A 27,545-nucleotide genomic window follows, 5' to 3' on the forward strand; every position below is an offset into this window, starting at 1 on the left:
ATGCATGGCATTTGTGTAGATCCTGTTGTATTTGACCAGAGAAATGTAGCTACTATGCTTAACTTTTACTACATCCACTATCTATCTATCTATCTATCTATACGTTTTCCACATGAATCCAATAATTTATGATGACAATATAGGAAATAAATCATGGTCAGACTGCATAAATCCAATAATTTATGATGACAACAAAGGAAATGAATCATGGGCGATACCATTATTCTGTCTGTCTGTCTCCCCATCATGGGCTGACTTGGTTGCTTCCAGCGTAATGAATCCATAAAGGCGTTCCCTCGTTAGCGTCAGTGAGTTTGGCCCATACGGCGCGGGAATGGCTTTGCTGCACCTCTCCACAGTGGTAGCAGTTTTCAGTGTAGTATTAATAACAGGTAACATTTTTCAGTGTAGTCTTAATAACAGGTAACATTTTTTCACAGCGTCCTCTTAATACGTAAGAAATGTTGCAGCATTTTGTTAATATGTAGCAAAGAAAACTACCAGAAAACTTAGAGTTTGGAATAATTAATTAATTAATTAATTAATTAATTAATAGAGTGTTGTAAGTAAAGACTGCTCACCCCATTACTTTCTAAGATATATTATTACTAATAGCGTAAAAGCGTTTAATGTACAGCGGCCCTAGTTGAGTGTTTGAGTAACCGGCTTTGTGCTAATGCTAATTTCTTAATTACCACATAACGCTAATCAGACTATAAAAGGTGCGCGTGAACTTGCACTTTGGCGCCAAAAAGTTTCACAGGTGGTCCAAGGCCTGTCTCTACATTTTCACTGTTGTATTTTTAATATTGTGACCACTACAGTGTGGTTCTGAGAGGTGTGGTGGTGGTGGTGTTTTATTTATTTTTATTTATTTTTTGTTTGTTTGTTTTTTGGTTGTCGTGTTTTGTTTTTTTTTAACTTTCCAGGTGTTGCTGGGAAATGTGGCAATAATCATTGGCAGTGTGATGATGGTGCCTGTGTTCTCCACTCATGGAGATGTGATGGAGAAGGTGACTGCCTGGACGGCTCTGATGAGATGGACTGCTGTATGTGCTCTTCTATTTGTTGTAACTGATGGAAAATTATTATACACTTATGACAATGTCAAAATAGTCTTAGTTTGCAAGTTATCACCTGCTGAAAAGTTCCAGACCAAGCTGGTCAGACTGCTAGACCATCTTTACCATCTGGTAAAAAGGAAACTGTTTCTGTATTACTGCTACTAATGCTGCTTTAAATATAACCAAGTTATTTTTCAATAAAATAACATAACAGTAAGACAATTAGAAAATTTCAAACATTTATCAATCAGTTTAGATGCGTAATAAGGAAAGAAGCCTGGTAAATAACTTATTGACTGGTAAAGATAGTGCTGACCAGCTGAGCCAGATCAAGCTGTGTTTTTTTTTTTTTTTTCTTTTCTTCTTTCCTTCCCTCAGGTGAACCTACCATATAGTTATATAATAATTGTAATTATTACTGACTGCAGCAATTTATCAGCCCCTTCTACCCAGTCCCTCTACTGTAGGACCAGGCTTGCCCTGCAAAATCATCCTAAAATTCATTCTTAATGTGATATGTAGTATTGCTTACATGTATATTGAGTCAATCTTTTCTTCTTTCTGGTTCACCTGTTTTGTGCATTGAAATTTTCAGTGGGTGTGAAAACTCTTGCTCCAAAAATACAACAGACCAAACCATTTTACAAAATAGGGGAAATATTAACTTATCTGATGAGTTGCAGATGATGCATAGGCCCAGACCTATTCTGCCTATTCTGACCTATTCTGGTCCTATTCTGCTTTTCAATGGACCACTAAACAGCTCCTCCAGTGATGTAGGTGTACATCATAAAAGCCATAGTTAGTTTAGCTGCAATGTAGGTATACTTAATTTATTGAGTTTATATTTAAAAGAAATACGTTTTACAGCCTGCCCCCCAGAGGAATTTGAGTGTTTTGATGGCACATTGTGTGTGATGGGGTCAGCGGTGTGTGATGGCCAAGCCCAGTGTCCAGATGGGTCTGATGAACTAAACTGCAGCCAATATGTGGGCTGCCTCTCGGGTGACTGGACATGCAAGAACAGCATTTGCATCCCACTGAGCCTCCGGTGCAATGGATTTGATGACTGTGGAGACAACTCTGATGAAGAGGGCTGTGGTGAGCTGCAGTGGTCTTTCAACATTATTTGTAATTGCATGCCTTTTAGCTAACACTAAAACTAGTGTACAAACTTGCATGCCAGGACATTGTGGAGATCTGAATGTGCGTTGTCCAAACGGAACATGTCTGACTCTGAGAGAGAGGTGTGATGGAGTTGCCCAGTGCACTGATGGGAGAGATGAGCCTGTTACGTGTGGTATGACCGCCTCATTCGTTTCTTTTCCACCATGCCCACAGTTCTGCTTTTAAGATATGCAGTAAATCAGAAAATGTTTCACTTGTTCAGGTGTATCCAAATTTCTTTTTAAGAATGGTCTGGAAATGCAGCTAGCATGACTGAAGGGTGACAACAGTTACTTTTTTATGCTTAACAATCAGTGATTACTCATGGCTATAAAGGCATACAAAGTACATAGACTCATACTACCACATTGGCACTTCACATTATTATTTGACTAGTACCAATCATTTAATTATCTTTAAATATTCTTCTTTAAACACATTTCAGGTAAAACTTGTAGAGATAAAAATGGAGGCTGTAGCCACACATGTACCGACCAGCTTTGGGGAGCAATGTGCTCTTGTCCCAGTGGGATGAAGCTATCAGCAAATGGAGCAAAGTGTGAAGGTGGATTACTTTCCAGGCATCTTATTGGTCACTCTTAAAAGTGTGGTGATGGCCAAAATTGTAATGTTTTAATGCATTTGTCCTGTTTTTTTTTTTTTTTTTTTTTTTTTTTTTTTCCCCCTGCTTTGTAGATATTGACGAATGTGCCCAACCCTATGGACCCTGCATGCACACATGCATTAATACAAAAGGATCCTTTCAGTGCCTATGTCACCCAGGGTTCCAGCTACAAGGTGGTAATGTGTGCCAAGTACAAGGTACTGTCAATTAATCAAATATTGAGTATTCATCAGTAAGCTACAGATTGTCACGTTTTCTCTTTTTCTTTGTAAGGAAATGGCACAAAACTTCTTACCACCAAGAAGGGATTTCTTGGCTTGATCACTGTAAAGGACAGAACATTCAAGACTCTCAGTGTGATCAACAGTAACCCAGTGGCTCTGACTTTTGACCTTGCACGGAGCTTTGTTTTTTGGGCTGATGGTAATGGAAAAATCTATAAAACAGAGGCTCAGAAGAGCAGAGTCATTTATACAGGTTAGTTGGTCCCAGTCTGTGCTGTCAGGGGTTTATGTTGGTACTTTTGCTATGGAAATGTTTAATTTGTTTCAAATGTAGAGATTTTTTTTGTATTAACACAATATTCAAGAAAGTCAGACAGCAGTTTGAGATTTGAAAAGTAAGCAGCAAACAGGATTCAATTTGAGTTTAATTACAACTATAAAGGGTAAAATCCAAAGCAGGACTGCTGTATCCATAGGAAAATGCTGGCTTAGTGCAAAGTGAATTTTGTGGCTCATTTTATGCAGCCAGCTAACTGTGTGATTAGCTGTGACAGAATTGACTAGTTAATCCTAACATAATTAACTCACCATCTCTTGAGGACATTGTAAAATTAAATTAACTTGAAATTGGAATATGATTGCATGTGCTGCCTGTAGCGAGTTTAAAGTGTCACTCAGTTTGGTTTATACCACCTAGCATCCTGCACAGCCACACACACTGGATGGATAAAGGCTTAAAGTTTAGTGGCATGCGTATCATTTTGCATGCATGTGGGTGTCTGTTCAAATATTTGAATATCCTTTTAATAATTCATTGAAAAATTTTAGTTTTTTCTGAAATGCCAATCTTGTTATTTGCAGGATGGCTGAGCCAAGCTTTAATGTCTTTTTCTATATTTTTTTTTCCTTTAGGACAGACTGGCATTAAGTCTCTAGCTGTTGACTGGCTCAGTGGACAACTTTACTGGACAAACTCAGAGCTAAAAGGCATTTATATGGGATCATCTGATGGTAGTGCTGTTGGCTTGGTCATGTCCAAAGATACTGATCCAACAGATTTGGTCCTCCTTCCTGCTGAAAGGTGTGTGCTTCTGTATTGAATACATTTAGTGGTTAGATATGATTTACTATTTCTGTTTCTTTGTAGCACCATGTTTTGGATTAATAAAGGACCAAACATCATAATGACTATTGAGAAAGCTGGGATGGATGGCTCCTTGAGGGCATCGCTGGTTGTCGTCACTGCCCAGTTACCGAGAGGCCTTACGTTAGATGTGGCAGCCCGAAGGTTGTATTGGCTAAGTGATTTCAGAAAGGTGGGGGCTTGTTGCATGATTAATTCCATTTTGTTAAATACTTTATCTTTAGAATATGAGAATACAATAAGATGAGTAATTCTCGCGTGGTTCAATATATAAACGACAGCAAAAAGTCAGTTTGCATATCAGAGCTGCTTAATAGCAAATAATTGTTATTTAAGCAAAATACCTCTGATTTTGAGGGCAAAAATATACAGTTTTTTTTTAATCTAAGTATGTTTTTACATAGAGGGAATTTTTAACAAAAATCATTATTTGGTGTGTTTTAATGGTGTCTTTCAATTAACATTGCAGTCAATTGAGACAGTAAAGGTAGATGCTACAGGACGGCACACCTTTCATGAGTTCTTTAAGGGACGGACTGGTCAGAATCTGGCTGTGTTCAATGGCTGGTTCTACTGGGCTGATGAAAGGCGTTTGTGGCAAGCCCCTGAAAACCAGCCTAGTCAAAAGAGTTTTGTTCTGAAAGGAGAACTAACAACCGTAATGGTCTATCATGAACTCCAGCAACCTCGAGGTACGTCTACTTCAGTGGTAGATTTTGGTTCACTTGATCTGAATGTGAGAAATACTGTTGTAAAATGCGTGTTTGTGCACCACAGGACTTTCTCCATGTAGAAAGTCAGGCTGTCTGCTCTGCATGCCCTCTCTAACCAGCCCCAGTGGTTTCACTTGCTCTTGCTCTGAGGGAAAGGTTCCTGTGCAGCATGGTTCATGTGAAAGTACGTTATGGGAATTGTGTGCATTAACCACTGCAGCGAAATTATTATATAATATTAATGTATTTAATAGGTTAAATTGAGTTTTAAGCTTTAGTTGTCCTCTTATTCATGTCTTTTTTTTTTTTTTTTTTTTTTTCTTTTTCTTTTTTTTTCTTTTTTTTTTTTTAATAAATGTGATAGGTTTTAGACTTGCCTATGCAACACCCACAAGCATATACACACTGGAATATACAAAAGATGGTCCTGTAAAATCTATACTCTTCTCCTCTGATGAGGACATTCAGACTTTTGACATGGACTGGAAGAGACGATGGGTGATTTGGGCCAACCTCACAGGCCATGTGAAGGCTCAATTGCTCAGAGAGGGCCGCTCAGAATATATACCAACTCTGAAGCCTGGTATGTGGCACAACTTGGATTTATGTTGTTACTGGTCTCATCATTATTCTGAATTTGAAATTTTCCTTCATTGTGGGTTTTCGCTTTCTAAAGTGTGCACTGTCAGAGTCGACCAGAAGACGGGAAACTTGTATTGGGTGTCCTGTGATGAACTTTCTGTGGGTGCCACCCATATTAGCCTCCCTGATCAGAGTATTTCAAACCAATTGTACCAGGCAAGTGGTGAGATCAATGACTTACTTGTGGATTGGCAACGAGGTCAGTTGTACTGGCTAGAGGACGGTCAGATCATCAACATGAAGCTAGGCCTGTTGGGAGGAAATGCAAAAGCCATCTACAGCTCTGAGGACAAAAGCATCAGCCACATTGTATTAGACAGGAAAGCACGCAGCTTCCTTTGGAGCTCACAAAATGGTCTGTAGCGTTTGGTTTTAGATTTAAAAAAAAAATGACTTTAGGTACTTACACATGCAGGTCTTTTCATGAACTTGGTAAACACAGCATTTCCAATGCTCTTTCAGAACTACAAGTAATGAGTCTTCTGAAGATGAGCAAATACTCTGCTGGTGAAAGATGGACTTTTCCAGGCTTGATTGTAGCTGCCTATGAGCCCTACATGGTGACGATGCTCAATGATGTCATCACACTGTGGAAACGGCAAGATGGAACACGTGTGAAGGCTGTCGCTGTGGGGAGTGGCATTGTTGATGTAACTGTAGCTCTGAATGAATTGCAGCAAGGTCAGTAATGCTATTTTTTCTAAACTCAAAGGACTAGTCACAATAGTCACAGTGGAGCAGTGCATTTTCTGTTGATTTGGTTTCACATGTATGGTTGAGTTGAATTTTGACCTGTGAATTTGCAAAACTAGAGAACAAGAGGGCAGAGCTGTTGTCTTCAGTCAGTAAATGTTTCTACTAAAGATGCACTTGGGTTTTTCTGGCAAAGTTCTGCTTGCTGTTTTGCTGCTTTCTTATTACTAGTGTTTGTACCTCTGTTGGTTCCTGTTGGTACCAAATCTTGAGCGAGTACTAATGGTACTCAGGGTACCTCTTTTGGCACCATGTTGCTGATTTGAGTATGATTCATATTGTATAACCCCAAGTTTGTTCTTTTTGTACACAGTAAGTTGTTGTGCTATGCAGAACTTGATCTGTGTAGTGCTGCTTTAATTTTTTTATTTTTTTTTTGTTCTCATCTTTCTCTTTCCTCAGATGCACTTGTATCCTCTCCACAAGTGAACTGTAAAAGTCCCTCTGTCTTGTGTAATGGGACCTTGTTGTGCATATCACAGGCTCAGCTGTGTGATGGAACACAAGACTGTCCTGATGGATCAGATGAGGCTGCTTGTGTACAGTTGTGTTCAAAAAGAGGTACTTGTTGCTGCTGGAACAGTCTGTATTTCACACCACACTATATTTCACACTCATTTTTTTTCCCCTCTCTTCTAGGTGACTTCCAGTGTAAGGATAGGAGGAAGTGTGTTGCACGATCTCTGGTGTGTAATGGACGCCCTGACTGCACTGATGGCTCTGATGAGATGGGCTGTCCCACTAAAACAACCACAAAAAATACAGCTCCTTTAAAGTGCCGTTTGGGCTTAAAACTCTGTAAGGATGGCAGTGACTGTGTCTTGTATAGCCATTTGTGTGATGGAGAGGTCGACTGTAAGGATGGATCTGATGAAGAGGGATGTGAGCAATGGTGCAAAGCAGGTAAATATTACCTTATTAGTTGATCACATCCAATTTCTAGTACAGGTATGAAGTAATGCATGATGTTTCTTTAGACCAATTTCAATGTGCTCATGGAAGAATGTGTATAGACATGAAGCTGGTGTGTGACGGGACTCCTCAGTGTCAGGATCGCTCTGACGAAGTGCATTGCTTTACACGCACCAAGAGCTGCAGCCATAGCTGTGACAATAAGACCCGCTGCATCCCAGAAAACTTCCTGTGTGATGGGGAGAGAGACTGTCTAGATGGCACTGATGAAGCAGACTGTCGTGAGAGTTGTAATGGACATCTGCTCTTGTCACAATATGATTTAGTGTATATACAGTGTTTTATCCGTTTAACTTTCTAATTCATGCATTTTTCCTTTTTTTTTTTTTTTTTGTAGCTTCTGTTACTGTGACTCGTAAAGTTGGAACAGCTCCAGAACCAGTCTGTAAAAGTCCCTCTGTAATGTGTGAAGGCACGTCACTGTGCATCAGTCAGTCTCAGCTGTGTGATGGGATATTAGATTGCCCTGATGGCTTTGATGAGCTCCACTGTTTACATGCCTGTTCAGATCCAGGTAATGTGTAAATACAGTACATCTTTGAAACATCCTCTTCAAATACAATTTCTAACTCCCAGCCTTCCCTATGTAGGCCACTTCCTGTGCAAGAATAGGAGGAAGTGTATTGAACGAGCCCTGGTGTGTAATGGCCGCTCTGACTGTTCTGATGGTTCAGATGAGGTACAGTGTCCTATCTGTCCTCTGCACTGTGACGAGGGGACGGTTTGCCTGACCAGCCAGCAGTTCTGTGATGGACGAATAGACTGTAAAGATGGCTTAGATGAGAGGAACTGCTGTATGTTCTGCCATAATGAAAAGTTGTTTATTTAAAAGTAATTAACTGAGCTTGTGATTAGGATTGATTTCTGAATGTATTTTGTAGATAAGACTGGCAAAAAAGCTGCAGAAGCTTCATCCCTCAAATGTCCACTGGGCTTCAAACCATGCAAGGATGGAAGTGAGTGTGTCCTCTACAGTCACATGTGTGATGGAGAAAAGGATTGCAAAGATGGGTCAGATGAGGAGGACTGTGAATGGCGATGTAAAAAAGGTGGAGGGTTTTTTTTTTTTTTTTGGCTTGGTTATAACACTATTTATTTTGAATGTGGGTCAAAAATTAGTTATCACAAAAGAACCATGTGGTTAAGTTTCTATTGGTTTCCAAGTTGTTGACCTAGCTTGTGACCTAGCTAGATTGTGTTAAATAATGCTGATAATGTTGCTTCAGCAGCTGTCTCTTTGATTTTTAGCATGGCATGTTTAATAAATTGTAATGTTCCTCAGTGCAGTGTTTTCTTGTAATACACCAGGGCAGTTTCAGTGTGCTCATGGAAGAATGTGCATAGACAAGAAGCTGGTGTGTGATGGGACTCCTCAGTGTCAGGATCGCTCTGATGAAATGGACTGCTTTACACGCACCAAGAGCTGCAGCCATCGCTGTGACAATAAGACCCGCTGCATCCCTGAAACTTTCCTGTGTGATGGGGAGAGAGACTGTCTAGATGGCACTGATGAAGCAGACTGCTGTGAGTTTTAGCTATATCAAGAAGTCATAGCTTGTCACCAATCTTGGTATTTTCTGTAATACTGACTAATCCAGGTATTTAAGAGGTGTTAAATTTTTAGTCTGATTTTAGATATTGTAGAGTGGAAGTTATCCATCTTTTAGAGTATCAGTAGAAGAGTAAAGACAGGAAGTAGTGTTAAAAGGAGATGAGCATATTGTGAATGAGTTTTGGGTTGAACACGGGACAGTCATTATGATTACAGTATCCAGGTGAGTTTATCCACTGAAGCAAAGGGCATAAACTGTGTTTTGGGAAGTGCAAATCTCCATGTGGGACCATCCAGAGTAGCAGAATGTGCATCATGCATTGGTTTAAAAGGGTGTGCATTATGACCAGATTTCTTATCTTTACAGCTACTAATAATGGAGATATGGTCAACAGTAAGGCATCTTCTGATGTGGTGTCAATAGTATTATCAGCTCAGCATCCAGACTGTAGAAGCCCCTCAGTGTTGTGTGAAAGCACAGCATTATGCATGTCCCCGGGTCAACTCTGTGATGGAAAGTTGGACTGCCCCGATGGTTTTGATGAGCTCTCCTGTATAGATTCATGTCAGAAGATGGGTAATGTGCATATGTGTCTAAAATTGGTTTACTTATCCTAGAAACGGTCCATATGTGAGTAACACTTTACCGTACTTTTCAAGGTGACTTCCTCTGTAAGGACAGGAAGAAGTGTATTGAGCGATATCTGGTGTGTGATGGACGCTCAGATTGCACTGATGGCTCAGATGAGATGGACTGTCCTGCTGCTGCAATGCCAAAAAATGCAGCTGCCTTAAATTGCCGTTTGGGCTCAAAGCTCTGTAAGGATGGAAGTGATTGTGTGATGTACACCCATGTGTGTGATGGAGAGGTCGACTGTAAGGATGGATCTGATGAAGAGGGATGTGACCTTCAGTGTAATCCAGGTTAGATGTAACAAACATTGTTTATTCAGGGTAATCTTTGGTAATCCAGTGTAGTCCTTTTCTTAACTGCCAAGGTTTTTTAAAGATTCATGCCACTATATCATCTCTTAAAGCTATAGCTATCTAAATGTTGCATGCTTTTTTGAAAATGACAATTAAATTTTAGTTCATTTTATTTATTTATTTATTTTTTAAGTCATTAAAATGTCTTAGTCACTCTAATCTTTAAATGCTTTTATGATTAAATCATTTTGAGGAATTCAACAGCAGACTGATTATAATTGTCACTTCGGTTTTGCCGCATTCTTTTAACATTCTTTTCTTGAAACAGGATGAGCTACTTGAAAAATCTGAAATGAGCTGCTATTTGAGGATGTTAATTTTTAGTTCATGAAGCCTATTACTGAACATGTGAATCTGAAGTGTTATGAGCTGATTATGCAACACCTGTTTACCAGGGGCAGGGGGCAGAGTCTTGTAGAGATGAAGGCTTTTACAATATTGCACGTTCATAGAATCTGGATTTCTTGTTTAGGGTATAGATGTATAACTGCCTTTTTCTGTTGACTGCTCCTTATCTTGGTCAATTTAGAAAATGTTGTCAAAGTTTTATGACCAGTTATCCCTTGTTATTGATTTTGCTCAGCCCCCTCCAGGTTCTTTCAAGGTTATATTAGAATCTGTGATTTTTATTTCAACATTTAACATTTACTCCCAGGTCAGTTTCAGTGTCGTCATGGCAGAAAGTGCATAGAAAGGAGGCAGGTGTGTGATGGGATTGCTCAGTGTCCAGATAACTCCGATGAATCAGCATGCTGGAAGCCTACAAGAAGCTGTGCACTGCGCTGTGATCAAAACAGTCTCTGTATTCCAGAAGTTTTTATCTGCAATGGGATCAGGGACTGCTGGGATGGATCAGATGAAATGGACTGCGGTAAGTCTACTTTCTGACCTTAATCAGCCTTTGCCGTGTCAAAGGCAAACAATTTTCTAGAGAATTCCACCATTGGGATAGATCTAGCAGAGATGGTGATAGGAGTGTGGTCACATGGGTGTAACAGGGTGGCAAATATCACCCTTGAGTCTTCTCCTGGCAGGTTTATTACTGCTATGCATTTTCTGCAAACTTAACTGGATAATCTAACTCATGTTAATTTATATTATTTATATTTATAATAAATGTGCTGTTATAGTAGCATTGTAGGAATTCACTCAAATCCTTTGAGTATTCAAAACTATAGAGAAGCTGCAGTATAAACCTGCTACCAAGAAGTAAAAAAATGTGTATATACACACACGTATACATGGAAAAAGAGCATCTGCAAAACATGTTTTCCAAAAGCCAAAGGCTTGAGTGTCTGAAAAATCTTACTTCATTATCTCTTCTCTTGACCCTGATAAGTTTGGTATGTTTGCACTGAGTTTAATTTTTCAGCAGGCAACCCTGGACCGCATTCCCATTGCAAAAGTCCATCTATACCATGCCTGACAACCTCAAAGTGCATCTCCCGGAGTCAGCTCTGTGATGGCAGAAAGGACTGTACTGATGGGTCTGACGAAAGACCGTGCCTTCAGAGCTGTCCCTATGATGGTGATAAGAGAATTTTTTTTAAAAGTTAGTCAGAACATTTCTGAAGAGACACCTAATAAGACTTACACATGTTCTCTTCTAGATGACTTTCTGTGTAAAGATAGGAGAAGATGTATTGACAGGAATCTGGTCTGTGATGGACGACTGCACTGCACTGATGCTTCTGATGAGGTGGACTGTCCAACTGTGGCTGCTTATACCTCTGAGGCGGCTCCCGTGAAGTGCCGTTTGGGTTTGAAGCCCTGTAAGGATGGCAGTGACTGTATCCTGTACAGTCACGTGTGTGATGGAGAGGTTGATTGCAAAGATGGATCTGATGAAAAGGGTTGTGACATTAATTGCAAAGCTGGTAAGAAAACACAAAGCATAATCACATCTATTTGGTCTCTGGTTCTCACCTGAACAGTTTTCCCTTCTTAAACCATTTCTAGGGCAGTTTCAGTGTGCTCATGGAAGGAAGTGTATTGATGCTACCCTCGTGTGTGATGGTAAACCACATTGTCAGGATCGCTCTGATGAAATGGACTGCTTCAAACGCACCAAGAGCTGCAGCCATAGCTGTGACAACAAGACCCGCTGCATCCCAGAAAACTTCCTGTGTGATGGAGAGAGAGATTGTGTAGATGGCACTGATGAAGCAGACTGTGGTAAAACCTTAAAATGATACCTAAAATTTTTATTGTAGGAACATAAATTAGGCTTCAGCCGTAAATGGCTAGGAAACTGCATGTTTCAGACTTTTTGTATTTGTACCTGCCTCCAGTATCTTCTGATGAACTCTGTTGATCTAAATAAACAGATGAATATGCCAGCATTTTTAATTTACATCAGCTAAATGAGTGGTATATGGATATTCTGGAGTAAGACACCAGAGAAGCAGTTTAATTAATCTGTGAGCAGATTAATGTTAGACCTACAAGATTTCTCATACACGAGTACAGACACGGGGCTTCCAAGTGGCACAACAAAAAAATGGGACAACTACCTAGTGAGTAATGGCAAATTGTGAGAAATTGGGCTTAAAAAAGTAACTAAACAAATTCATAACCATTTTCAGATCATGAACGTTTTATGAATGCTGTTCTTGCATAGTTTTATCAAATTTTGTACACCAGAGCAACATGGTACAAAGAAATTTTGATCATTTGCAAACTACCTTAGCTTCAGTGGTATCCAAACATGATCAGGCAAAAACTGACATACTTCGTTGTTTACTCGTCTGCCTTGGTAATGCATAATCAAAATTCCTTTCCCCTGAAATTGTAGTCCCGTAGGATTAATTATACAGATTTACATTTTTATTTATAAATAACTTTCATGTATGTCTTTTGGAATAATGTTTGACAAGCATTTATTGCCTGTTTTATACACTCTTAAGTCCGTTTCAAGTAAATGGGTTTCTGAGTACAGGATAATGTGTTTGTCTGTGGTAATCTAAGCTAAGTAGATAGCAATCAAGTTGGGGTTTAAAAAAAAAACTTGAATGCTTGCTTTTTTTTTTTTTTTTTTTTTTAGTGAAGGCAAATGGAACATATAATTATTACAATGTTTAGGCTATTCACTAAGACACCAACATGCCTTTTATGGATGGAATTTTTTTTACTTTTTTTTTTTTTTTTTTTTTTACTTTAAATGCTTCTGTTTTTATTATTAATATAATGTTTGTATTCACTTCTTGATCTCATACTGTAGGCTACCCTACACAACTGAGAAACTGTGATGCCCCTTCTGTGCTGTGTCGAGGGGGACAAATGTGCATCTCTAACACTAAACTGTGTGATGGAAAGCATGACTGTCCAGATGGCTTTGATGAAGAATCTTGCATGAAAAGATGTCCAAAAACAGGTACTTGGATGGTTGTGACTTTCAATTTTTTTCCTTTGATATAATTTCCTTTAAAAAGTAATCTTATTACAAATTAGGGCTGTATAAGGTTCAATTGGTTTTCCTGGAAATTGAGTGAATGGTATTTGTTTTTATTAAATATAGGTGACTTTATGTGTAAGGACAGGAGGAAGTGTGTTGAGAGTGGTTTGGTCTGTGATGGCCGCTCTGACTGCACTGATGGCTCTGATGAGGAGGGATGTCCCACTGTTTCTATAAAGGCAAATGTAGCAGGTCTACTAAAGTGCCGTCTGGGCTGGAAACCTTGTAAGGACAGAAGCGAGTGTGTGCTCTACAGTCACGTATGTGATGGAGAGGTTGACTGTAAAGATGGCTCTGATGAAGAAGACTGTCAATATCAGTGTAGACCAGGTAAAGTATATAAACATCTGCTAATATTAAGTCATTAACAGCATATGTTTGTCATGCCTTTCTGCAAATTTTCCCCAGACCAGTTTCACTGTGCTCATGGGAGAATGTGTATAGACAAGAAGCTGGTGTGTGATGGGACTCCTCAGTGTCAGGATCGCTCTGATGAAATGGACTGCTTTACACGCACCAAGAGCTGCAGCCATCGCTGTGACAATAAGACCCGCTGCATCCCAGAAAACTTCCTGTGCGATGGGGAGAGAGACTGTCTAGATGGCACTGATGAAGCAGACTGTAGTAAGTGCCATTAGTCAGTGGTGTCCTAAAATAATAACACAACATAATAAACTCACTCATTTATTGTAATTTATTAACTACCTATTGTCAATGGAGTAGGGTCATTCTTTTGCTTTCTTGGAAGCATATAATTGTATAGAATATCTTTGTTATATGTAGCATTACAGTTTGCTTTCACTGGAACTAATGGGCCCAAACCTGCTCCTGCATGACCATGCCCCTGTGCAAAAAGTAAGAAACAGGATTCATAAAGACATGATTTGCCAAGGTTGGAGCAGAAGAACTCAAGTGGCCTGAACAGAGCCTTAACCTCAACCCCACTGAACACCTTTGGGGATTAATAAGAATGCTGACGGCACCCCAAGCCTCCTCAACTGACATCAGTGCTCTTGTGGCTAAATGAGCAGAAATTCCAACAGCCATGCTCCAAAGTCTAGTGGAAAGCCTTCCCAGAAGAGTGGAGGTTGTTATAAAAGCAAAGGGGGGGGGACTAAATCTGGAATGGGGTGTTCAAAAAGCAGATGAGCGTTATGGTCAGGTGTCCACAAACTTTTGGTCATATTGTGTGTATTTACCTTCCATAAAAAGTGGTAATACTTGGATCTGGTGACGTGGTGGACATTGAATGCCTGAACTACCAAAATGAAGATACTGTCAGTCTCTGCTTTTAAAACTCAAATCCCAAATCACCTTTTTATGGCAAATAACAACCAGTGTGTCTTTTTGTAGAGCGCTGGTTAATTCTGAAAGGCTTTTCCTTTTTGTTGTTGACATTTTGCATCCCTATTCTTTACCGGCTACACCCAAAATGTGATGACCACAGTCACAAAAACTAAACTTTGGAAGGCAGGGTTACAGATGAACTACTTTTATAATGGCAGTCATAACTTTAATGCTTATTTAAGTTGATCATTAAATAATTTAAGTAAATCTTTTTTTCTGATTGGGTTTTACAGATAAGAGTGATAAAGCTTCAGGAACTCCATCCCTGAAATGTGCTGTGGGCTTCAAACCATGCAGGGATGGAAGTGAGTGTATCCTCTACAGTCACGTGTGTGATGGAGAAAAGGACTGTAAGGACGGGTCAGATGAGGAGGATTGTAGGCGCAAATGTAATAATCAGCTCCTTTCACAATAAGGTCTAGACATTTCTTTCTGTATCATCCATTTTAACTGCTATTGTTTTTTCCAGCTGTTCCTGTAGCTCCTACAGTTGAAACCTCTCCTGAACCAGTCTGTAAAAGTCCCTCTGTAATGTGCGAAGGCACATCACTGTGCATCAGTCAGTCTCAGCTATGCGATGGGATATTAGATTGTCCTGATGGGTTTGATGAGCTCCACTGTTTACATGCCTGTTCAGATCCAGGTAATGTGTGAATATAGTACATCTCTGAAACTAATTCCCATTCAAATTTCTAACTACTTTCTCCTTCCCTATGTAGCCCACTTCCTGTGTAAGAATAGGAGAAAGTGTATTGAACGAGCCCTGGTGTGTAATGGCCGCTCTGACTGTTCTGATGGTTCAGATGAGGTACACTGTCCTATCTGTCCTCTGCACTGTGACGAGGGGACGGTTTGCCTGACCAGCCAGCAGTTCTGTGATGGACGAATGGACTGTAAAGATGGCTTAGATGAGAGGAACTGCTGTATGTTCATTATTGCAGTATAATTAGCATTTAAGCAGAGAAAATGTATTGCACAACATGCTGCCATACTTCTGAATGTATTTTACAGACAAGACTGACAAAAATGCTGCTGGATCTTCATCCCTGAAATGCTCTCTGGGCTTCAAACCATGCAGGGATGGAAGTGAGTGTGTCCTCTACAGTCACGTTTGTGATGGAGAGAAAGATTGCAAAGATGGGTCAGATGAGAAGGACTGTGAACGGCAGTGCAAAAAAAGTAGGAATTTAGAACTGAGTTTGATGTGACTTCATATTCATAAGTATTTGCTGATTGATGTACAGCTAATCATGATTAACCATCCATTATAGAGTGTAAAAATTTTTTTCCTACTGTAAAACTGCCAGGTTGTATTTGTAGTGTTGTAATATTGTAGCATTTAAATTATTTATTTATTCTTTTAAACATCATTAGGGTACAGAAGGGAACCTTTGGTCTGCTATAACTGGATTAGCCTGAGTAACCTGTGCTTTTATAACCCTTGTAGGCCAGTTCCAGTGTGCTCATGGGAAGATGTGCATAGATAAGAAGCAGGTATGTGATGGGACCCCTCAGTGTCAGGATCGGTCTGATGAAATGAACTGCTTTAAACTGTCCGAGTCCTGCAGCCATCACTGTGATAACAGAAGCCGCTGCATCCCTGAAACTTTCCTTTGTGATGGAGAAAGAGACTGTTTAGATGGCACGGATGAGACCAGCTGTGGTGAGTTTTTAAAATTAAAAAAAAATTTTTTAAGCGGGTATATTGGTACCACATTGTTTGAAAGTGTCTATAAAATTGTTTTTTTATAATCTTTCAGCAAAGGAGCCATGTTTACATGGGCAATTTCAGTGTGCCAGTGGACAGTGTGTGTCCACAAGTGTCCGTTGTGATGGTCATGCTGATTGCCACGATCAGTCTGATGAGAAGAACTGTCGTAAGCCTCCACACTGCCCCCTGGAGCAGCGCTGCCCCAAAAGCCATGTGTGCCTGCTGAAAGAGTGGTTCTGTGATGGAGACAAAGACTGCACTGACGGGTCTGATGAACAGGTGTGAGCTTTTTTTTGTTTGTTTTTGTGTATTATTTTGTGTTGACACCATTCATTTTTGTTACTTGGTTTTTAAAAAATCAATTTGTCAATTTGCATCTATCCTGGAAAGCATTTTAACTTCTAACTTACAAAACTTGTGGTTCAAATAGTGTCAGTGTGGTAATTGATTCAGAAATGAGCAGAACAATGGGAAATCATACCCTCATGATTTCTCCTAAAGATGTTTCAATATATTTTTCTAATCTTCTTTTAGAACTGCAAGGTCTCTCCCATGCAATGTGGAATGCTCCAGTGGTCTTGTGCATCTAAAGATCAGTGCATTCCCACATTTTGGAGATGTGATGGAGTTAAGGACTGTAAAGACCAGAGTGATGAAGCTGGATGTGAGTAAACCTCTTCATCTATTGTAGTACCAGTTAATGTGTAAACTATTAATTATTGTAGTTTTTTTTAATGGCCAAGAAACTAACCAAACACCTCTTTAGCTAGTTTTCTTAACTAGGTTCTATAGCTGAAAGGTTTCATGTACTGGGTCGTCCTGATTTTTATTTTAGAAGGTGGACTTGAATGGTTGATTTCTAGTTGTACAACTTGAACTTAAATTCAAATTTAACACAGTACCTGTCACAAGAGAAATTAACCACATAAACATCACATTTGCATTCAGAGCTAGTTTAAGAGGTGGTAAAGAATTTGCAATTTGGATTCAGGTGGCCAGGTGATATGCCCCATGGACACGTTCAAGTGTGGCAGCAAGGAGTGTTTGGATTCCAGGCTGGTGTGTGATGGCATTGCTAACTGTCTGGATGAGTCTGATGAGGGTCCAGGGTGTCTCAGCAATAATTGCTCCAGCCCACACCCACCACAATGCGAGCACTACTGTGTCAACACTCCCCATGGAGCGGTTAGTCATTTTAACTACCCCTCATGTTTGCACAGGAACATTGTAATTTGTTTTGGAAATAAGGGATGGAGCCAGCCTGTGATACAGGGTGGGTTTATTTCAGGTATAAAATTACTCCAGGCCCAGTGCTGGGAACTTTTCTAGCTGCAAATTCACTTCATTGACTTAAAAATGAATGTTACCTAAAAATCCAGAAACACATCACAACTGTTAACTTGCTATTCAATTCTGCCTAGCACACTAGCATTACATTAAAGCTCAGAGTATTACTGGTAATAACATTTAATTTAGCTACCCTTAAATTATTAGTATGATGTTGAGGCAGGCAGCACTCAACAGCTAAGGAAGTTGTTTAGATTAGAAAGCAAATTGCTGGCTGCACCCTTGGTGTACTTCAGTATTTTGATGGTTCTTATTAGTATGATAGAGACAACATCTTAATTTTTTTCCCTCCCTCCGCTTTCTTCCTTTTTCAACTCTCAGAGTTGTGGGTGTCGAACAGGCTTCAGGATCCAGACAGATGGTTTATACTGTGCAGATGTAGATGAGTGTTTGGAGATTCAGCCACCTGTGTGTAGCCACAGATGTGTGAACACTCATGGTTCCTATGTGTGCCAGTGTCCCCCGGGTTTTATACTGGAACCAGATGGCAGCAACTGTAAGACACCAGGTATGTCCAGTTGATCTTTAATAGACTGGATAAGGTATCTTCATCTTGTTACTGTAATACAAATTCAAATGTCTAGCCTGTACATGTGTATAGATATTTAGTGCATAAATTTAGTCCAATCCAACTTTGTATGTAATATGTATACCTGGTAATTCAGGATTATGCATTACCTGGTATTTCAGTAGTTTTCTGGGTTGTTTTTTGTTCAAGACTAAGCCTAATGATGGTACTTCACTCACTAGTACTACATCCAGGTTCCTTCTCTGCCTTCCTTGCAGAGGAGCCTAGTCTTTTGGCATCAGTGCAATATGAGGTGGTGTTTATGGGCCTGCGGAGCAGCAACATGCAGATGCTTCTTCCCCCGGGGCAGAAGCCCATCTTCTCTCTGGACTATGACTGGAGGGAACAACGGGTGTTCTGGGTCTGTCTACAGGAAGAAAGCATAAAATATGCGGTGCATGGAGAAAAGGGCCATATTAAGACGCTTGTTAAAGGTTTGAAATCTGATGCAAATTAACATTTGTATTTTCTTTTAGGGATAGTATGCCAGAAATGAGTGCACAAATTGGGGAGAGTTGTTTAACGCTGCTCTTAGCATTAAATATATTGCAACAAAGTGTCTTCAGTTAATCCTGTGGATTTCTGATTAAAACTATGTATTCCCCCTAAACAGGTGTGAAATCAGACTCAATTGCTGTAGACTGGGTTGCAGGAAACCTGTACTGGGTGGATGGAGTTGCTGGCCAGATTTTAGCTGTAAGGATTGGTGACCGTGTAGTGAAGCGACAAAACTTCACAGTGATTGTGGATGAAGACCTGGAGCAGCCTCATTCTCTGGTGCTTCTGCCTCAGAAAGGGTGAGCAAGACCCCTTTTAAGAATTTGGCAAACTAACAATGCTTCCTCTTATGATTGGTCTTTATTAAATGGTTGTATTTAATCAAGGATAATAAAACTTGTTGATGCCCTGAGCACTTCATTAAGTAGTTCACACAGTCTACTTGGTTAACATGTTGTCGCTAAATTATCATCCTCAATTCTGAGCCCACAACCCTAGGGTGGTAGATTAGTTTCCTCCTGTCTAACCAGGTGAGGCTGGATTTTTTTTTTTTTTTTTTTTTTTTTTTTTTTTTTTTTTTTTTTTTTTTTTTTTTTAAAGAACTGGACCAGATTCCTGATTTCTTGAACAATTGTATTTGAATCTTTCTAGGTTAATGCTGTGGTCAGAGATTGGGAAGGAGTCTCAGATTGAGCGAGCTGGCATGGATGGTTCAGAGAGGAAGGTGCTGCTCAGCCATGATTTAAACTGGCCTGTAGCCTTAGCTGTGGATATCATAACTGACAGAATCTACTGGGCAGATGAGAAGCTTAAGTGCATTGGTTCAGCCACAATAAATGGCAAGGATGTCAGGGTAAATTAAGTTTTATCTTTCACTTAAGTTGTTTCCAAAGACCCGAGAGCTCTTTGAACAAGCTTGTGATGGTTTTGGGAAAACTTGCTCAGAAAGAAGACCTGTGTATTTGAACCTAAATCTTTTTTCAATTGGTACTCCCTGTTGTAGTTTAGATATCAGCTGGAAAGTAATCAATGTCTCTTCTCCCTTTTCCTGTGTGAAGCTGCTGCAGTTGACTGAGACCTCAAGCCCGTTCTCTGTGGCAGTGTTTAATGACATGGTGTACTGGTCTGACACCCAGAGACGGGCCATCCATGGGGCTCACAAAATCACTGGCAAGAACCACAAAGTTATTCTCAAAAGACCTGGTCAACCATTTGGGCTCAAAGTAAGCATTTATCTCCCCTACATGTTTGGATGATGAAAAATTCCATAAATGAGTTTAAATTAACTGTTTAAAACTGAGACTTTGTTCTGTCTCCTTTATCCAGGTTGTCCACCCCCTCATGCAGAATAAGGTGCTTAACCCCTGTGAGAGACTCCGATGTTCTCACATGTGTGTGCTAGCCCCAGGGGTCCATGCATTATGTCGTTGCCCAGCAGGACTGCTGTTGGCTGAGGATGGATTTACCTGCAGCCCACCTGAAAACTCCTCTACTTCCTTCCTACTGCTGCTCTCTCCTACTAGACTCACAAAGGTATTAAAACAAGGGGATTGCTTCAAAGAGCGTATTCTTGGAGTATGTTGGTCTTACAGCTGTACACTGTTTACCATTAATAGTCCTCAGCACATCTTGAGAGTACTATCTCTGCTCTGTATAGGTTTTCACTAGAACCCTGCATGACCAGGTTGGACTAAAGCAGTGGCCTGCCCACCATGCCCAGTCTCTTCCTGGCATAAATGAAGCCTCAGATCTAGACTTGGCTCTTAGTGACAACACACTCTACGTGGCAGATGTCGGCCAGGCCTCTGTGGCTCAGATTAAACTGGGTGACTCTACATTGATGCCTGAGGGCCAGATATTGCATTTACCAGGGGACACGGTGACGGTGCTGGCTGTGGACTGGATCACACACAACTTGTATTGGAGCAGCAGCAAGAAGCCTCAAATCTATGTCACGTCGGCAGGTGGGAAGTTCACCAGCATGGTTCTGCAGGCCGGGCTTCAGGACACCACCTCTATTGCGCTACACCCACCCACTGGCAGGATGTGCTTCACAGCCATAGGGTCAACAGGGAACAATGTTTTGCCCCAGGTAGATTGTGCTGCCATGGATGGCCGGAATCAAATGTTGCTTTGGAAGAAAACACAGCTTCCCAACTTTCTGACTTTTTCAAGTCAGGGCACAACAGTTTACTGGGCAGATATTGGTAAGTTTAAGACATGGAGGTTTGCAGCACTGCACTTTGAACCTCATTTACAACATGAGTCAATTCATAAACTACCTCCCAAGACCTTCATGGTCTGAATTTACTGTATGGTCCAGTAGGGTTTTGGCCTTCTAAGACCAGAGTTTGACACTGAAGATTGATTTTAGCAGTCTTGCTTTTTGTGCATCATGTTATATAGTATAGACTTTCCTGTGAGCAGACAAGCTAGGCTGTCAAATTCATCTTAAAACTGAGATGAATGTCTCTTCATAATGTCTACATTATCTATGGTATATGGGTTTAGAAGATTGTTATACCCTGTATAGTGCCCTATATGCCAGATGAAGCACAATTTGTGATTCAGCCACAGAAAGGGTGAAAAAGTATGTGTGGTAAAGCTAGTTTATAACAGTCAGGAACACGGTCACAGTTTTTGAAGTGATGCATTAATTTGCTATTAAGTAAATTAAATTAACAAAGCATGCCATTAATTACATGTTAGGTATGCGATTTGTGTTGGTTGACCAAAATGACTAACTTGGATTGTTCAGCAATCAACCATAACATTAAAACCACCTGCCTAATATTGTGTAGGTCCCCGTTGTGTCGCCAAAAACAGCTCTGAAGCATCAGGGCATGGACTCCACAAGACCTCTGAAGGTGTACTGTGGTATCTGGCACAAAGACTTCAGCAGCACATCCTTTAAGTCCTGTAAGTTGTGAGGTGGGGCCTCTATGGATTGGACTTGTTTGTCCAGTACATCTCTCAGATACTCAAACAGATCGAGATCTGGGGAATTTGGAGGTCAAGTCAACACCCTGAACTCTTTGTCATGTTCCTCAAACATTCCTGAACAATTTTTGCAGTGTGGCAGGGCACATTATCCTGCTGAAAGGGGCCACTGCCATCATGGAATAACGTTTCCATAACCTAACAATGTCTGGCCTGCAACTATGTTTAGGTAGGTGGTATGTGTCAAACTACCCTCCACGTGAATGCCAAGACACAAAGTTTCCCAGCAGAACATTGCCCAGAGCATCACACTGCCTCTGCCGGCTTGCCTTCTTCCCATAGTGCATCCTGGTGCCATCTCTTCTCGAGGTAAGTGATGCGCACGCACCTGGCTGTCCACATGATGTAAAAGAAAATGTGATTCATCAGACCAGGTTCTTCCATTGGTCCAGTTCTGATGCTCACGTGCCCATTGTAGGCACTTTTGGTGGCGAACAGGGGTCAGCATGGGCACTCTGACTGGTCTGCAGCTATGCAGCTGCATACACAACAAGCTGTGATGTACTGTGTTCTGACCTTTTTCTATCATAGCCAGCATTAACTTTTTCAGCAGTTTGTGCTACAGTAGCTCTTCTGTGGGATCGAACCAGACAGGCTGGCCTTAGGTCCCCATGTGCATCAGTGAGCCTTGGGTGCCCATGACCTTGTCGCTGGTTCATCTGTTGTCCCTCCTTGTACCACTTTTGGTAGGTACTAACCATTGCAAAGCAGGAATACCCCAAAAAGACCTGCTGTTTTGGAGATGCTCCAACTCATTTGTATAGCCATCACAATTTGGCCCTTGTCAAAGTAGCTCAGATCCTTACACTTGCCCATTTTTCCTGCTTCCAACACATCAACTTCGAGAACTGAGTGTTCACTTGCTTCCTAATATATCCCACCCCTTGACAGGTGCCATTGTAATGAAATAATCAATGTTATTCACGTCACTGGTCAGTGGTATTAATGTTATGGCTGATCGGTTAAACGTAAGCGTTCATTTTAAGCGCTCATCAGTATTGGCATTGTTTCAGAATGATTCACTGCTGTGTGCTTACCACCTTTTGTTGACTGGTCCACCACTTCTCTCCCTCTTCCAGCTGCTGAAGTGATTTGCTCCGTGAACATTGATGGATCAAATTACAGGGAATATAAAACTGGAACCGGACCTCCTTTAATTGTGTCTTTAACCCGAAGTGAAAATATCCTCTTCTGGATCACCCGGTACAATGGTAAAGATTGCAGCACTTTTGTTGTCATTCATGAGAGATGGTTTATCTGTTCATACCAGCAGATGGCATTATGGTGTTTTTGAAACTGCTGCTGTATACTCGAGCCTGTAATTGATAGGTTTCTTTGTGGTATTTCTACTGTAGTTCTCATTTTTCTATTTGTTACTCACTATAGTAATTGTTTTAATCGTGTGTGATGGTTAATATATCTCTGTTGTACACTAATGAATTCCTTGCAGGCACAACCAATGTATGGTACAGTGATGGCATCCAGCCTAAACAGTTGTGGTTTGAAGTACAAACAAACATTGTAGCACTGAAGGCATACAGTGCAAACAGCCAGAAAGGTATTCTTATTGTGGAATTCTCACACTCAGTCCTTTCACTCTTATCTCTGCTGCTGCTTCCTTTCTTTCCTTCCTTCTGTTCTTGTTCCACTAGAGTCCTCTGGGTGAAACTTAAATAGAAGTGAGGTCATGTGATGCCTGCTGGCCTGTAGAACTAGTTCAAGCAGCCACATTTCAGGCCTCTCCTTCTCAACAAGCCTCTTACTCATGCTCACATAGCTGTCGAACAAGTCCAACAAACTAGATGCATACTTTGCATACAACTTGTTGACTTATCTCTGAGCTAAACATTAGTTCTCTTGTTCTCAAGAAAAAAATGTAAGAGTTTCATCATGTACATGATCTAATTGGTCATTCTCTCTTGCAATCAGGAACCAACCTATGTGCAGAGAATAATGGTGGTTGTAGCCACTTGTGCCTGGCATACCCAGGGGGGCATACGTGCCGCTGTACACAGGACTACATTGCCGTAAATGACACCCAGTGTATACCTGGCCTACAGTGTCCAGCAGGCTCTAAGCCTTGCAGAGACAGATACAAGTGCCTCTCCACTACAAAGTTTTGTGACCAAATCCCAGATTGCCAGGATGGCTCAGATGAAGAGGGCTGCCATACTAAGGAAAGTGAGGTGTTGGTCCGCACAATGGGTGGCCAGTCCTGCAATTCTGAGCTCTGTAATGGCCGAGGGCACTGTATGATGCAAAAAGGGAAACCAGTCTGTGAGTGTGTACAGGGCTACAGTGGGCAGTTCTGTCAGGATGAGGCATCCAGCAGTGTTCCTGTTGTCCTTACAGTCCTTTTTATCATCGGCCTAGTTATCGCGGCCGCAGCAGTTCTAAAATGGAGGTATGTCCTCAGTGCTGAAGCTTATTCATGTATACTGTTCCACTCACTGATGCACCTCTGTACTTTAATTTTGAAAAATGACTAGCCAGAATGCTTGTATGGTTACTGGAGATTTTTTTTTTTTTTTCCTGTGGTTGATGGCTAGTCTGAATACGGTTGTGGTTCATCCCTGCCCTTCTTTGCAGGAGATGGAAATTAGGAAGAGGCCAGCCCATTGATAAGGAAACTCTCATGAAGGACATGGAGGAACAAGAAGCATGCCCTGAAAACTTTCCAAATGAACTCTACAACCCAGTGGAGGAGGTAGCAAGTTTAAGTTCAAGCTTTAAATTTAAAAGTAACCTAAACTCTATGATTTAACTTTCTGATTTTGATGTCCGATTCTGACTGATGGATTGGATTTTAAATTTGTTGAGATTTAGATTTAAAACAATTCTCAGTGAACCCATCATATCTGTTGTACAAAGTAGAGGATGACTTTTTAGCTACAGAAACGGTGCTATGCTTGCTAGCTAACTAATTTGGCTAATTCTAGCAATGTCATAACCACAATTTTAACATATTTGGAGAGTGTTAAGTCAGAGTATGATTATGTAAATTGTGACTCAAATCCTATTTGTCATCCTGTGACAAATTTGGTCTAGTTTACTAACTTTAGTTAGTCACTAGATACTAGGTAGGGCGGGACCAAATTGCATTTCTCAGATTCATAGACCCTGAACTTTAGAATGCAGCTATAATTGTATAGTTGTTGCTTCATAATTTTAGTAGCTTCCTGAGCTTTAAAACTAATATAAAGTAAACATTCTCCATATTTTCATTTAAATCTGCTCCGGGTGTGTGTTCACGGTGTGTGTGTTCACTACTGTGTGTGTGTGCAGAGCACAAATTCCTAGTATGGGTCACCATACTTGGCCTCACTTCACTTCACTTCAAAATGGTTCAAAACATGTTCAGGGTAACTTTAAGTAGGAATATGGTACAAGTTGTTCTAAGTGTAGTGTTGTGTTCTGTACTACTGTGTTTTGTTTTTTTTTCCTCTCTCTTCCACAGGAACAAGCAACACCTGTTGAATGATGGATTTATATTTAAAGTTCTTAAATTAAAAAGATGTATTGAGCTGAAAATGGTGGTGTATTGTGTATTTGAGATGTTGATGATATTTTTTTATTGTGATTGCCATGCTATCTTTTTGCAGTTTTAAAACGGGCCCAAGCTGAGCTGAATAGTTACTTTGGCACTTGTTGGACATCTGATCAAATTTATTTGTATAAAGATAGTCACCAAATGTGATTGCAGAAATCCCAGTCTAGGTCTGTGAAGAGCAGTCCACAGGTAGCCATAGTGGCAAGAATAACTCAAATAGCAAAAAGAAAACCTGAAAGGAACCATACCGGTGATACTGACTGGTAGGACTTTACTAGTTTCTGTATATTGTAATTCAGTCATTGCATGTAAAATGAATTTGGTGTAAACAGTGATGCTCTGGAAATATCTACTTACCTGTATTAAACATGTGCAACTCTACAATTACTGTATGGATCTTACTAATTTATATATATATATATATATATAATGTAAACCAAATACACTTTTTTATGTAAAACCATCTTGCGCATTTAGTAGTATAGTACATGTGTCCCACTTGTTTTTCATTTCCAATAGCCTGGAGTACTGAACTGTTAACTTCAGATCTTAAGCAATATCCAAATAATGTACATATCTTACCAGTCTGTACACAACTGCTAAGAGCAGCTGCTATCTTGTTTGTCCTGTCCATCATACTGCAGTTGCACATAAGACCTGTTTTTTTTGTTGTTTTTTTTCTAGTCATGCAAAGACAGACTTGCTTTTGTTATTAAATCTGGCATAGAAGCAGCACACAATCTGAAGAATGAAAGTCTAGCCAACAGAGTGTGTTTGTGACTCATGTATTACTTGCAGCCATAAAACTTGGCTTAAAAAGTACAAGTACACCCACAACATGGCTGAAAGGTTCATGTAAAAGTGTAAGGAAGTTAGGAGTCTAAAAAAAAGATAAATGAGGATATGTATACAAGTTAAATAAATTAGGGTCATAGGTTAGGGGGAAGTGACTTCCTTAGATGTACACTCACCAACCACTTTATATGAAACACCATTACACCTGCTTGTACACCCAATTATCCAATCAGCCAAATATGCATAAAAGAATGTTTCAGTTAATGTTCACATCAAACATCAAAATATGATCTCTCTGACTTAGACCATTGCATGTTTGTTGGTGTCAGACAGGCTGGTTTGAGTAACTGATAACCTGGGATTTTCACATAGTTTCTAGAGTTTATGCAGAATGGTGTGCAAAACAAAAAAACATCTGATGAGCTTCAGTTATGTGGGCTGAAATGCCTTGTTGCTGAGAGAGGTCCAAGGAGAATGGCCAGAATGGTTTGAGCTGACAGGAAGGCAATGGTAACTCAACCACTCTTTATGATCATGGTGAGCTGAAAAGCATCTCAAAATGTACAGTTTCAACAGCAGAAGACCACATGGACTACCACTCCTGTCAGCCAAGAACAGAAATGTGAGGTTACAGTGGACGCAGGCTTACTGAAACTGGGCAGTTGCAGATTTGGAAAATGTCTGGTCTTATGAATCTCAATTTCTGCTGCAACATGCACACAGTAGGGTCAGTATTTGGCAACGTGACCCAACATGCTTTGTTTCAACAACTGCTGATGGTGGTGTAATGGTGTGGCTTTATTGGCATACACTGGGCCCCTTATTACCAGTCATTCATCATTTGAATGCCACAGAATCTGAGTATCGTGGCTGTCTACATGCATCCCATGGTGTCTCCTCTAACACACCAGATTCAACTAACAGCCCATCCAGACTTGAAGTGAATGTACTAGAACTGGGAAAACACGTGTAGGCCTTAATCCAGAATCATTAATCCAGGTTTTCTGAAACACAAATTAAGATTAGTCATTTCATGATTAAGGAGTGCTGAGTTCATTTAAACTAGAATAAATTGAAACCACCTGTGCCCATGTGGATTACTGAGTTTGTAACATGCTAAAGATAATTTGAAAACTTGGACTGGATCTTGAAAATTCAAATTCTCTGTAACTGGAGCTGCACATTCAGCTAAAACGGGTGTCCAATCTTATCCAGAAGGGGCTGGTGTGGGTGCAGGTTTTCATTCCAACGAGCAGAAGCTACACCTGAGTCTATTTAAAGTCAAGTCAACTGATTAAATAGATGGAATCAAGTGTAGCTCCTGCTTGATTAGAATGAAAACCCACACTGGCCTGTTGTGGATAAGATTGGACACCTCTGAGAGAAAACAACAGAAATCTCCAGAGCATGAAAAAAGCAGTTTGCCTTCCAC

The 27,545-nt window shown here is 40.3% G+C and overlaps 1 protein-coding gene across 6 annotated transcripts; it reads left to right on the forward strand.

Moving 5' to 3' along the window:
* The first annotated feature begins 318 nt into the window (after positions 1–318).
* Positions 319–25,696, forward strand: si:dkey-88l16.3 (low-density lipoprotein receptor-related protein 2). Of its 6 annotated transcripts, XM_034312560.2 has the most exons (50): positions 319–392; positions 930–1,049; positions 1,935–2,165; positions 2,251–2,364; positions 2,677–2,796; positions 2,928–3,053; positions 3,130–3,333; positions 3,993–4,161; positions 4,228–4,396; positions 4,694–4,916; positions 5,002–5,121; positions 5,302–5,520; positions 5,614–5,934; positions 6,042–6,260; positions 6,735–6,893; positions 6,972–7,235; positions 7,310–7,534; positions 7,642–7,818; positions 7,895–8,098; positions 8,186–8,353; positions 8,613–8,828; positions 9,224–9,433; positions 9,517–9,780; positions 10,499–10,714; positions 11,216–11,371; positions 11,454–11,720; positions 11,803–12,018; positions 13,064–13,216; positions 13,361–13,627; positions 13,706–13,921; positions 14,878–15,033; positions 15,114–15,287; positions 15,364–15,567; positions 15,656–15,823; positions 16,092–16,307; positions 16,405–16,634; positions 16,890–17,019; positions 17,347–17,540; positions 18,024–18,210; positions 18,489–18,704; positions 18,884–19,067; positions 19,420–19,621; positions 19,827–19,991; positions 20,095–20,301; positions 20,426–20,975; positions 22,848–22,979; positions 23,219–23,326; positions 23,698–24,172; positions 24,358–24,475; positions 25,226–25,696. In XM_034312560.2, exons 1-50 carry the CDS (start codon positions 335–337, stop codon positions 25,247–25,249), a joined length of 9,831 nt encoding a protein of 3,276 aa, XP_034168451.2. In that variant the 5' UTR covers positions 319–334; the 3' UTR covers positions 25,250–25,696. The 6 variants fall into 6 exon arrangements, with proteins under 6 accessions (XP_034168451.2, XP_034168448.2, XP_034168449.2 ...); XM_034312557.2 differs by having other exon boundaries at positions 24,358–25,696; XM_034312558.2 differs by having other exon boundaries at positions 11,219–11,371; positions 24,358–25,696.
* The last annotated feature ends 1,849 nt before the right edge of the window (positions 25,697–27,545 follow it).

This window comes from Pangasianodon hypophthalmus, chromosome 17 (genome assembly GCF_027358585.1).
Source record: "Pangasianodon hypophthalmus isolate fPanHyp1 chromosome 17, fPanHyp1.pri, whole genome shotgun sequence".
Classification (NCBI taxonomy): Eukaryota; Metazoa; Chordata; class Actinopteri; order Siluriformes; family Pangasiidae; genus Pangasianodon; species Pangasianodon hypophthalmus.

Bases quoted from the DNA above. Each gene is read 5' to 3' on its own strand.
- si:dkey-88l16.3 (XM_034312557.2), top strand. From the start codon at position 335: ATGGCTTTGCTGCACCTCTCCACAGTGGTAGCAGTTTTCAGTGTAGTA. The intron at 6,261-6,734 runs GTCAGTAATGCT...CTCTTTCCTCAG, and splicing joins TCTGAATGAATTGCAGCAAG to ATGCACTTGTATCCTCTCCA. The intron at 13,217-13,360 runs GTACTTGGATGG...TATTAAATATAG, and splicing joins GAAAAGATGTCCAAAAACAG to GTGACTTTATGTGTAAGGAC.